The 12,214-nt window shown below is 53.2% G+C and overlaps 1 protein-coding gene and 1 long non-coding RNA gene across 2 annotated transcripts; one reads left to right on the top strand and one right to left on the bottom strand.

Moving 5' to 3' along the window:
* Positions 1-1,665: 1,665 nt before the first annotated feature.
* On the bottom strand, positions 1,666-7,314 carry LOC123854953 (dipeptidase 2). Its single transcript, XM_045890311.3, has 11 exons — positions 7,220-7,314; positions 6,017-6,302; positions 5,554-5,680; positions 5,142-5,271; positions 4,917-5,058; positions 4,558-4,627; positions 4,263-4,439; positions 3,829-3,913; positions 3,137-3,212; positions 2,108-2,243; positions 1,666-2,014 (listed from the first exon to the last, which is right to left on the bottom strand). Exons 1-11 carry the CDS (start codon positions 7,242-7,244, stop codon positions 1,763-1,765), a joined length of 1,506 nt encoding a protein of 501 aa, XP_045746267.3. The 5' UTR covers positions 7,245-7,314; the 3' UTR covers positions 1,666-1,762.
* LOC135362777 (uncharacterized) lies at positions 2,093-11,124 on the top strand. Its single transcript, XR_010407974.1, has 3 exons — positions 2,093-2,209; positions 3,920-4,031; positions 10,760-11,124. It is a non-coding gene; the product is annotated as an uncharacterized LOC135362777 (long non-coding RNA).
* The last annotated feature ends 1,090 nt before the right edge of the window (positions 11,125-12,214 follow it).

Here is a 12,214-nt window from a genome sequence, read left to right as displayed (position 1 = left end):
ATGAGAGGGGGGAGGGTCAGAGGGAGAAGCAGACTCCCCACTGAGCAGGGAGCCCAATGCGGGACTCGATCCCGGGACTCCAGGATCATGACCTGAGCCGAAGGCAGTCACTTAACCAGCTGAGCCACCCAGGCACCCTGTTTAAATTTTCATACCTTCACTTCAAATGTGAAATTCAGGCATCTATGATATCCTTAATTTCTATTTGATATGCACTTTTCCCATAATAATTGGTATTTTCATTAGGTGATTTGTATATTTTCACTTTCTCAGTCTGCTTGTGTTGGCCTGAAAATGTATTACTTTTACTTCATTTTTGAAGAATATTTTCACTGTGCACAGAATGGAACACTGGTAGTTACTTTCATTCATCAGACTAAATATATTCCAGTGTGTATAGATTTCCATTGTTTCCAATAAAATTCAGTTGTCAGTTGTTCCTCAAATTAATGTGATTTTAATTTAATTTAATTTTTTTTTTAGAGAGAGAAGCATGTGCATGCGAGTGGGGGGTGGGCACAGAGGGAGAGGGAGAGAGAATGTCAAGCAGGCCTCAAGCAGGCTCCACATCCAGTGCTGAGCCTGACCCCCAGCTCTATCTCACGACCCCGAGATCATGACCTGAGACAAAATCAAGAGTCAGACGCTCAACTGACTGAGCCACCCAGTCTTTGAACTACACAGTTTGGGGTTATTATGAAGAGTGCTGCTTTAAATATTTCATGTGCCTTTTGGAAAGCCTGTGTATGCATTCCTGTTGGATATATACCTGGGGTGAAATTACTCAGTCACGGGGTATGCACAGACCATTAGTATTAACTGTTATTTTTATTAGCCATTATGTATTATCATATGTTATTTATTATTATTTGCTGTCATTATTAGCATTAACTCTTAATTTTGGCTATTATTAAGGCAGTTGCTATTACCATTACTGGCCTGGGGATAAGACAGTATGAGTTTCTAAGTAGCTTGTGCCTCTCAGAGAGGAAGTCCCTGCGAGGCAGGGGAGGGGGTGGGTCCACATCCAGGGAAGTTCAGTCATTGGAGGCCCATGGCTCATCATGTAGCCTGGCATTCTGGGCTCTGTCCAAATAGGAACAAAGATCATTTGTGATCCAGGCAGGTTCCCTTCTTGGGAATCTGAACCAGAGTTCCCTTCAGGATCCCCAGGTGGTGGTCAGTGAGTCAGGATGTGGACCGAGGTGAGCTATTGAGAGGCAACCCAGAAGAAGATCCACTCTCCCACAGCTGGAGCTACCCAGTGTCGTCGTCGTCGTCTTTTTTTTTTTTTTTTTAAGATTTTATTTATTTGACAGAGACAGAGCGAGAGAGGGAACACAAGCAGGGGAGTGGGAGAGGGAGAAGCAGGCTACCCGCTGAGCAGGGAGCCCGATGCGGGGCTCGATCCCAGGACCCTGGGATCATGACCTGAGCCGAATGCAGATGCTTAATGACTGAGCCACCCAGGCGCCCCAATCCACTGTCTTCTTCCAGTGCTGAGCCCAACCATCAGGGTCTTCTCCGCTCCTGCTAGTGAGACTCAGGTCTTACTTGAGTAACTGGTGGCTGAACTGCAGGGCCCCCCACCAAGCACCAGAGTTGGGAGCCTGTGCCACCAGACCCTGCCACAGAGAAGGACACTCATGCCTGGTTCCATGTGTAAAACATTTATTTTCAGGAAATATTTGTGCCTGCATGATGGGGGAACATTGTGGGGTGTCTGTGGCTGCCACAGTAACATCTGGTAGGATGAACTGGGTCACCAGAACCACAGAATGAGGACTAAACAGGCAGCAATAACTGTGAGGCCTGGAGCCATGTTGGGGGGAGATTTTGACAATGATTGTTTAAGTGACCACTTAGGTGTCCAATGCGCTGAAGTTAGTTTCTGGTCTGGAGCCAGGTACTGTGTCTGATGCAGACGTGAGAGAACAGAGCGGCAAGAACTGCCCAGCTGCTCATCCGGGAACTCATCCTCCAGGGGGCTTTGCCCCTTACTTGCCTCCCGTACCTGGAAGTAGCAGTCAGGGGTCAGCAGCTCCCAGAGCAACTCCAACACACTTGCTCAGGCCCATGTGCTACTCTTTTGCCCAGGCCAGCATACCTGTTCCACCTGTCCGAAGACCCGCAGCAGGTTTCCGCGAAGGACACCCTGGAGCTCTTCCTCACTCCAGCCACGACTCAGCAACTCCTCTATCAGAACCGGGTACGTGGACACGTCCTCCAGCCCCTGAGGGAACCTGTGTGGCCGCGAGCCAGCCAGCTGTGGAAACTCAGCCCTGTTCCCTGTTCATGACTCAGAACCACAGCCCCATGTATCCAGGTCTCCTGAACCCCAGCTCTGGTCAGATATGGGAAAGGGAGACTTGGAGAGGGTAAGTGATTCACACCTGCTCTTTATCCTGCAAAAGGAAGCTCTTAACCACTTTGGATATTCATAAAAACTCATTGAATTGTACTGTTAAGATCTATGCTGGGACACCTCAGTGGCTCAGTCAGTTAAGCATCCCACTCTTGATATCAGCTCAGGTCTCCATCTCAGGGTCATGAGTTCAAGCCCCATTTTGGGCTCCACACTGGGCATGGAGCCTATTTAAAAAAAACACAAAAAGATCTATGCCTTTCACTGAATACAAAGTTTCCCTCCATTTATAAAAAGAAGAAAAGCTTTTTAAGAACTGGGTTGACCTCCTGTAGGCACAGACCCAGCTGCAGGCAGAGGAAAGGGTCAGTTCACACCAGACCTTGCTTAAGAGTCTGCTCGGAAGCAGTGGGTCAGGGGCACCCTGGCTGGCTTGGTCGGAAGAGCATGTGACTCTTGATCTCGGTATTGTGAGTTGAAGCCCCATACTGGGTGTAAAGATTAGTTAAATAAATAAAACTTAAAAAAAGAAGCAATAGGTCTACTGGCACTAAGGGTGGGTGCATCTGCTGGGCAGATGATGATGATGATGACCTAGAGTGGGGCCAAGGGGTCACAGACAAACAGAAGGGCCCAGGAAACAGACTCTGGGTGTGGAGAGATACGAGGTGGGCCTAAAGGCTATGAGGACCACGGTGTCGTGGGCATAGGGACTGTCAAGGCCCTACTGTGGCACAGCCAGCCCCAGACAAGCTGTAGAGAAGCGCTTACCGTCTGGCCCCATCATAGTCTCCGCCAATCCCAATGAACTTGGATCCAATGACTGCCCTGATGTAGTCAAAGTGATCTGGGGGATAGAGAGTCAGCAGTGTGGGACTTCCAGGGCAGGGGGGTTGGGGACTGCACTCTACTGATTCCCCTTCTTGCAGCCCGTAGGCCACACAGGCCAGTTCCTGGCACCCAGTGTACCAACTTGAGGAAGCTGATCCCAGTTGACTCTAGACTGGAATTTAGATTTGGAGTGGAACCCATTTGGGCCATTTCTCATCCAGGATCACCCTGCCTCCAGTCTCCTTGAGAACCATGGGGTCTCCTTTCCATGGGTGTGGAGGATGAGCAAGAGACAAAGAATACAACTGACAAAGACCACAGAGACTTAAGGGGTTGCCCAGGTCTTGGTCAGAGGCAGGGGTAGGGAGCTCTGGGAGCCCCTGCAGAGGCACAGATGGTTGGCACCTGGGCTCTATGTCTGACTGCCTCCCTTATGCCCATGAGTATCGTAGTTACCAACTCTGTGTCTTCAGTTCCACATGGCACCAAGGTGCTTTATACCATCCATCACTGAGTTTTTAGGAGCTGTCTACAGCCGAGAATGGGTCAGACCACTGGGGCTGTACTGAGGCCCTCCACCCAAGGCTTCAGGTCCAAATCAGAGTTATTCAGAGAGCCCAGGCAGGGCTTACCTGCCACAGTGGACACGTTGGCTAACAGGTTGCACGGCAGCACCCCCGCTGACAAAGACACCATCACGATGCCTCCATTCTTCTTCTGCAGGGGCGGACAAATGGACATTCAGCTTCGACCCCAGCACAACTACCTGCCTCTAGGCTCCTGTGAGGAAGATGTTCATCTCTGGCTTTGAGTTCAGAGGAGACTTCACCTCTAGGTTTGTGTGAATGGAGGTGTCTCAGCTCTTGTTGGGATGGAAATGTCTTGGAGCATTTGCCACTTAGAACCCCCACACCTGAGTTCAAGAATTCAGGGGCTGTGGACTGTGGGTTTGTGGGGCAGATGTTCAGTGTAGGGTTTGAGGAAGATGAGGGAACAGGGGCTCAGGCTCAAGGGCTCCTGGTTTAAGCCTCTAGCTTGAGGTTTGAGGGCCAGGGCAGTCTCTCACCAGAAGCTGCAGGATATCATCAGGAACGTTCCTGGCATTCTTGCATACACCTCGGGCAGCTGAGTGGGAAAAGATCACAGGTGCCTGTGACACTTCCAAGGCTCGCCGAGCCACAGCGTCTGAGACATGCGACAAATCTACCATCATGCCCAAGCGGTTCATTTCCACCACCACCTTCTGCAGGGACAGGTTGGGGAAAGGGCATCAGGGGTGCACATGCCCATGCATTTTTCTGTAGGGAACTGGTGGGACATGCACATTCATGGGGGACAGGGTAGGGAACTAGGGTCCTCACCTCACCGAAGCTGGTCAGCCCACTGACATTGTTGTGGAAGGAATGGATGCCTTTAGCTGAGCTCTCTGCCCTGCAGGATGACCAGGAGGCAGTCTGAATGGTGGCCATGACTTGGCTACAAGAGCCTATTGAATCCTCTATACCAGCAACCCCCTGGAGCAAGAGCAGAGACCCAAGTTGGGCTGTGCCTGGCACGAGGCAGTCCCTACTGGGAATCCAGTCTTGCTCTGGGAACCCCTGCCCTCCTCCCCACTCCAGGGTCAGTGCCAGATCCCAGGGGTAAAGCTTGGTCTGAGCCCCAGTGTGATCTTGGGCAGATGCCTGCGTCAGTGGCCGCATACCATTTGCACTATGCTCACCAGGGCGTGTTGCAGGTGTGAGTGAGTGTCAGGTAGCGCACACCCAGCACATAGAAGGTACGCAAGATGGAAAGGCTGCTGTCCAGCGAGTGGCCACCCTCCACACCAATGAGGCAAGCCAGCTTCCGGGTGTTGTTCAGAGCTGGGGGCAGGTAGGTCAGGTGATCACTTTCAGAGGCTGGAGTATTCAAACAAGTCCCTAACAACCCCCACCCGTCTGCCTACCTTTAACTGAAGTCACAAGCTCCAACTCAGAATAGGAGGCGCACATGCGGCGGATGAGGTCGATTTGCTCCAGGGTGAGGCGCAGGGCATCCCGTTCCTGGGTCTGGCATGGGACGTAGGCTGACCAGAACTGGGGGAAGTCCATGGGTTGGCTTGGGCAGGGGTTGCTTTGGAGCTCCATGGGCTTCTCCCCTTCACAGCCCACACAGCAAAAATGGCCACTTGTAATGCACTGCTTATTCTGTAGTACTTGGATGCCCACCAAACTAGCTCGCTGTGACCCCTGCAGCCCCCAGCATCCATGTTGTAGCATTTTGGGGGGCTGTAAGGTAACTGAGTTCCCATGTGATTAACCTGTGGTCTCTGGGGCCCCCACACTCCCTCCCAACCATGCTGTGCGTCAGTGTGGTACCTGGGCGCCCACGAGACCGTCTCTAAGCCTGTCCAGGCTGGTCTGGCCACGGCTGAAATTGCGCAGATTGACATCCTGTAGCCCGTTGCGGTAAAACTGCCTCAGCACAATGGGCATGTCGTTGTGGCTGGAGGGTGGGCAAGGCAAGATCCGGTCAGGGGCAAATGGGTGGGCTCCTTAAGCCTTGGGATCAAGCGGGACATGAGCCAACGTTGGTGGGGGGGATGCCCCCCCCCCCACCACACTGTCACACATACTATACTAGGACCCCTTGAGCACTAGGCTGGGGGCTTCCCAGCAGGGGCGCAATGACAGAGGAAGGGAAAAGGCGCCCATGGATGATGGGAGAGTGCATCCAGGAGTGGTATGAGGGAGCTTCCTCACTAGCCCTGCACGCTGAGAACTCCTTCCCCGCTCTGGGGTGGGCTCAGTCTCCACGCGCCCCCACACCGCACCTACGCACCCGTCCACGAGACGGAAGTCCCGCATCAGGGCCCGCGCGCGCTCCCGCAGACTTGGGGCGCTGGGGGTGGCCGGCGGGGTCCGGGAGCTGGGGGTGGCCGGCGGGGTCCGGGAGCTGGGGGTTCCCTGTGTGGTCTGGGCATGGGTTATCGGCCGCGGCAGCAGCAGAGACAGCAGGAGCAGGAGACGCAGCAGCGGTCGCCGGCGGATGGCGGGGGTACTCTCGAGGCCCAGGGGCTGCATGCTGCGCAGGGCAGGACAGGCAGGCAGGGGCCGGTGTCTGGAGCCTGAGATGGATGGCGAGGGGCACAGAGCGACGATAAAGTTTAGAGCGTCGACTCGGACCACGCGGCGGCGCGGTCTGGCAAGGGGAGAACGGACTCGCAAGACCCTGGACCTGGGCTCTCCGCCTAGGCACGCGCTCCGCCTCCTCCCGCCCCCCGTCCCCGCCCCTGTCCCCGTCCCCGCCCCCAGCCTACAGGACACCACCCTCTGGGCGGGCTCTCTCTGCTGTCGCCTCTCTCCTCATCCCCAGTGTTCCGAGGGACTGACCCAGGTTGCTCTGCTGCTTCCTCTAACCTTGCTCTGCAAGAGAGAAGGCTTGGGGTGCTCCTCCCAGAGAGTAGCCCGCGGCCCTGAGGCCTCTGTCAACCACATCACGTCCCCAGTTTGCCTGCATCCTGCACCAGCCACCCTGAGGGCTACATGCAAATGTCTCTGGCCACAGTACTCTGAGCTTTCGGATTCCTGGGCTGAGCCACAGCGAGGGTGGGGTCGGGAGCCGAGAGTTTCTGGAAATGAGGGGTTAACCTGGTGGACTTTGCATTCAGGAAGAGGCCCTTTGCCCCTGACCTCTCTCTCCCCTACCTTACTTCCTTGCCTACTTGTCCATCCCCTGGGGGACTCAAGCCTGAACTGGGAACTGTCAGGGGCGCCCCTCCCCGTCTTCCCGTCAGTCTCAGGAAAGAGGTCCCTCCTCAGCAGATGCTACACTGGGTCTGAAAGGAGGGATTTTGGGGATGTGAACTGAGCAACCTTCTGGGGAGGGTCAGGGATGGCTTACTGAACAGAGCAGGAACTCAGTAAGCTGTTTGAGTGGAAGGAAATTAAGTAATTTTTAGGGCAGCAGAGTACCTTTCCCCCCCATCCCAGCAACATTCCTCCCAGAACTGCTGGCTGAGCTGTTGATCAGGATCCCACCTACCTAAGTGTGGAAGCTCTGTCTTCATTGAAGTCAGAAGTGTGGCTCCTAAGGAAAAGGCCTGGCATCTGGGTTCTGAGGCTACATCCGCCTTATCTTCTAGCTCCTGTGGCTCTAGCTCTCCCAGAAATCTCTAGGCTGAGTTGCGTTCTTCCTCTGAAGGCCCCACCCTCATCACCCTAGTTTACTCCTCCAAGAACCACCTCCCTACACACACACACACACACACACACACACACACACACACACCCAGAATGCATCTTTTCCCAGAAGCTCTGCCACTGAGATGCTTCATGGTCTCTGCTCAAACTCCTTCCTCCCCAGCCTCTCAAGGTCCTACTGTGAACCTTGGCACCCTTTGGAGCTGCTTGACCTTTGGGACCTTTTCCAGGTGGCAGGAGTGACCAGTGCAGGGGTAGTGACCAAGTCTGAAGACTGGAGACCTTAGAAACCACCCTAGAAAGGAAATGAGCAAAAAACTGCCAGCTTGGGTGTATTTGAGTGATTGTGCATATGCTGGTGCCCGGTGCAGGCAGGCAGGGGTGAAGGGCAAACCAGTGGCACTGTGCTCAGGGTGGGTCTGTTCTCTGACTACTGCAACTGGAGGGTTGTCTGGGCAGCCCCACTGCAGAGTGTGCGTCCCCTAGGGTATGTCCTTGCCCTGGGTAGCTGGGGAACCCAAACTCAGACCTGGCTCTCTCCTTTCTCCCCCTACCCCCAGCAGCCCCACACCCACTCATGAAGCCAGCAAGTGGGGAAGCGGAGGAGAAACTCTTGGTTATCTGGTCTCCAAGATAAAAATGTTGGTTTGGGGAATAAACAACTTCTCTATTCCACTGTTAATAGCCCCCCAGGAAGTAGGGAGTATAAACAATTGAAGAGGTAGGGAGGAAATCCAGGATAAACAGCAGCTGCTGACAGAGAAATAAGAAGGGAGAGTTTAGTTTAGTTTTGTTTTTTTAAAGATTTTATTTATTTATTTGACAGAGAGAGACACAGTGAGACAGGGAACACAAGCAGGGGGAGTGGGAGAGAGAGAAGCAGGCTTCCCGCCGAGCAGGGAGCCGGATGTGGGGCTCGATCCCAGGACCCTGGGATCATGACCTGAGCCGAAGGCAGATGCCCAACGACTGAGCCACCCAGGCGCCCCGAGAGTTTAGTTTTTTGAGGTTTGTTAGCTTTTCTCCAGGGGCCAGATGTCTTACACCCCAAGACTTGGAGGAAACTCTAGCCCAGCACAGGCAGGCAGTGGTGAACCAGAGAAAGTGGGCACCATCTCTGTAGAAGATCAGCCAGGCAGAATAATTCTCAGTAATGTTCAACTTCAGTCCTTAAACTAACTAGCATTGCTAGTCATGGCCTTGAGGTGACCATACAAAGCCAATCACAGAAATACAGACAGACCTAGACCCTTATACACGCAGGGACATGTAAACACTCATACTCAAGTAGCAAGCAGGTTTTAGCCAACCGAGTGAGTGGACTATTCTCCTTTTTACCTCTCCCGAGGCCATCTCTCTGCCCTGTCCTGTGCAGGGGGAAATAAACACACACTAGTGAAGCCTCCTTGTCCCATTCCTTCCTTCCTCCCCTCCCCCCTCCCTCCCCCTTCCTTCCTTCCTTCCTTCCTTCCTTCCTTCCTTCCTTCCTTCCTTCCTTCCTTCCGTCCTTCCTCCCTCCCTCCCTCCCTCCCTCCCTCTCTCTCTCCCTCCCTTCCTTGTCCTTCAGAAGACTCCAGTATCTGTGGACAGACCTGGACAATTTGGGAGGAGGGGCTATGAGAAATTATCCAGGTGCTTGCTGGCAGTGGACACAAGAGGAAACGGGGGAAGCCCAGGGTCTGGCTCCAGAGCTGACCTGAATGTCATCTGTGACGTCTCCTCCCCTCTGCCCCCTTCTCCCTTTTAACAGCATCTCCAGATCATTCTGGTTCAACCCCCAAACATCTCCCAGGGGTGTCTTCTCCATTCCCACTAACTCTTCCCCAGTACCGGTCACTTTCATCTCTCACCTCCTCCTGGTCTCCCCACTTCCAGTCCATTCCCCAAATGAACTGCCAGACCTATCTCTCTTTGAGAAGAATCTATCATCCTCTTGCCTAAAGTTCTTCTGTTCCTTCCTGTTGCTCTTAGGATACAGGTTTCCCCACTAGCTGAAGTCAGAACTTCCCCATGAAGCCTTTCATAAGTCAGAATGGCGTAAAGCGATGAGTACCCCAGGTTTTGGAAAGTTTGCATCATGCCACCTTGCTTTTACAAAAGACCTACATTAGTGCCTGTTTTTACTAACCAAAAAAAATCTGGAGAGGATTTTTGCTTTTAGGAAAAAGCCATTACCATACTCATGTACCAAATTCTTTTATTTGGCTGGCCTCTCTAGTCTCAGCAAATGGCATAAACCCTGTTGTTGCCTTCTTGCTTTGCGGCCTACTACCACGGGGCCTTGTACGTGCTGTTCCCTTAGCCTCCCACTCATGGGGCTGCTGAGGCAGGGCCAGTGTAGGCAAAGGGGTATGTGAGTAAGCACCCTCTCTTCTAATTCCTCACCTATGTAGTGTTTACCTAAATCAAGACCTGCAGAGGATGCAGTGGTAGAAACAGGCTTCTCCTGGGTCCAAGCTTACTTTCGTGGCAGAGCTGACCTAACACCACTGATCTCCAGTGTATTACAAGAATATGCAGGGAAGAAGGCTGTCAGACTGAGTGACAGGCCACTTCACATGCTCAGGACACAGGAGTGGGGCAGAGGCAGGGGCTTCCTCAGTATCCAGGATTGCCCGGGTGATGTTCGTCCTCATTCAGGGCTGCTTGCACCTGGAGACTCATACTGCCCCTACTTCTTTCTGGGTGTTACGCTGGTTCTGCTGCCACGATGACAGAGCCTAATTCCCAAGTCACAACAGTCTCTCTGGCCAGAAGACAGCCTGGCCACCACGGACACACATCCTCTAATCACAAAGCTAAGGCTACCCTTCCAGAAGTGGCCAACAGGTAGCACATTTTCCTTCAAAAGGCAGTCACCATCCACTTTGCTAGGTAAGCACGAGTGCCTCTCTGTCTCCCGTTTCCAGCCGGCCTTCTCCCTATTCCCACCTTTGTCTTCCACGTCCTTGACCGCCTTCCTGTCCATCTTGGGTCTCTTGCAGCCAGACTCAGCCTGATTTCAGGCAGTATGGAGGATCCAGTACACAGGGTCCCCAGAGCAAAGGCACCGTGGTGTCTGGCAGGCTTTAAGTGTCTGACGGGGCTGTTTCCTGGGACCAGATATTTCGGTCATTTAGGGGTGAAGCCCACAGGGCTTGGGACTCCCGTCCTGAGGTTGGTTTGCATGCCGTCCCATGTTCTTGAGGTCTTGCCATCAGCTGGGGGGAGGCTGGAGGGGCAGGGGCTATAGGAGTTCGACTGAGGAAGATCCTATAGGGAGTCCCTGAGATTCAGATGGCACCTTCTGAACTGTGATATTCAGTCGCCTGGAGAGGGGGCATATCATGGAGAACCTGACAAATCCAAACCCTCTTCAGTAACTTACTCTCTTTAAAAACAGGAGCGTGGATGAGCCTCTCCGATTGCTCAGGTTCAGGTTTGCTGGAACCTTTCCGTCCTCCTCCTCCTGGCCTTTGTCCGTATCCTCCTCACAGCAGCCTGCAGTCGCTGGCCCTGCCGAAGTTGGCAAGTGAACTCAGTGAGGCCATGACCACCATATTCTGGCCTCTAGTGCCAGACCTGAGCACAGCAAAGGCTCAACCAACATTCCTTGAAGAGCGAGTCGACTTGGAGCTCAGCAGACTGCTGCCTTTCCTTCCTTCATGGAGCAAGGGCATGTGACAACAGGGACAACGTGCCAGAGCAGCCAAAGCTACTGTGTGTCCAGAGCTGTGCTACCAGTCTCATGCATCGTAGTCCGATTGATCTTAATGATAGCCCACAAGGTAGGTTTTTACCAACCTCATTTTCTAGGTGAGAAAATTGAGGTTCATCTTGGTGAAACTGACAGGTGGAGCTGGAATTTGAAACCAAAATTCCCTTACTCCTAGATTTTTTCAGCTTTGAGCTTTCTGATTCTGTTCTCCATCGCGGACCACTGCGGGTATGAAGCAGTTGCCCCAGCTAACAGATGCCCTTTCTTGGTCTCTGTACCCCTCTGTCTGGAGGCCTCCCTGAACACTGGGCAGAGGGAATTCATAAATTTGGGGGCAACTTGTGAGGACAATGGGACTGAGTTTGTGGTGGAGGAATGTACTTAGCTTCCTGATGTCCAGGGCTCTCTGGGACCCCAGGCCAGAGCTACTCAAGAGTTTTTATCTCTCTGGGCTCGCTCTCTGTGGGTGCTCCAGGCCCATGTGGGGAGAGAACTTTGGAGAATGACTACCAGCCATTTGGTAAGGTCTGTCCTGTCTGCTTCTGCACATGCCACCCACTTCCTGTTCACCACTGCCAGGCTCACCAAAGTTGGACTGGCCTGGCCCTGTCTTCAGTGTGGCTTCATGGGACATAAGGCAGCCATTTGGGGAAACCAGTGATGGCAGAGAGAATAGCCTCCTGGCCCGAGGACGGAACCCTCCATGAGCCTGGCTGAAGGGGAAGAAAGGGTAGGGAGGCCAGCAGCTGCACATGCCCTCGGGGCCAAGTGAGATTGGGGTTCCATGGACTTCTTGACTTTCAGCTGCTGCTTTTCTCACCAGGAGAGGCTTCGAGTCCCTTACATCCTCTGTTTGTTTAGGCGTTCCCCACTGATCACCCCCTGGAGCTGGCCCCGTGCGGGGGTATGCTGTGAAGGGCTGGACAAGTTTCCAGCAGTTATCTACCACATCTACTGACAGAAGCATCTGGAAGAGTGGGCTGTGTGCACACCAAGTGCTGGGAACTGGCTCTGACCAAACAAACATCTATGATGTGGCATATGGGATTTTTTTCAGTTAGCCTCAAGTTCAGACTTGCTGTCCCTTTGCTCAACCTAGCCTGCTTATCTCTGAGGCCTGTCAGACCAGCAACAACATGC

Source organism: Mirounga angustirostris, unplaced genomic scaffold, assembly GCF_029215605.1.
Source record: "Mirounga angustirostris isolate CCGP_5_RB_7025 unplaced genomic scaffold, mMirAng1.0.hap1 SCAF_16, whole genome shotgun sequence".
In the NCBI taxonomy this organism is placed as follows: domain Eukaryota; kingdom Metazoa; phylum Chordata; class Mammalia; order Carnivora; family Phocidae; genus Mirounga; species Mirounga angustirostris.
Note: the sequence above shows the minus strand (reverse complement) of the source record. Positions and strands in the feature narration are given on the sequence as shown.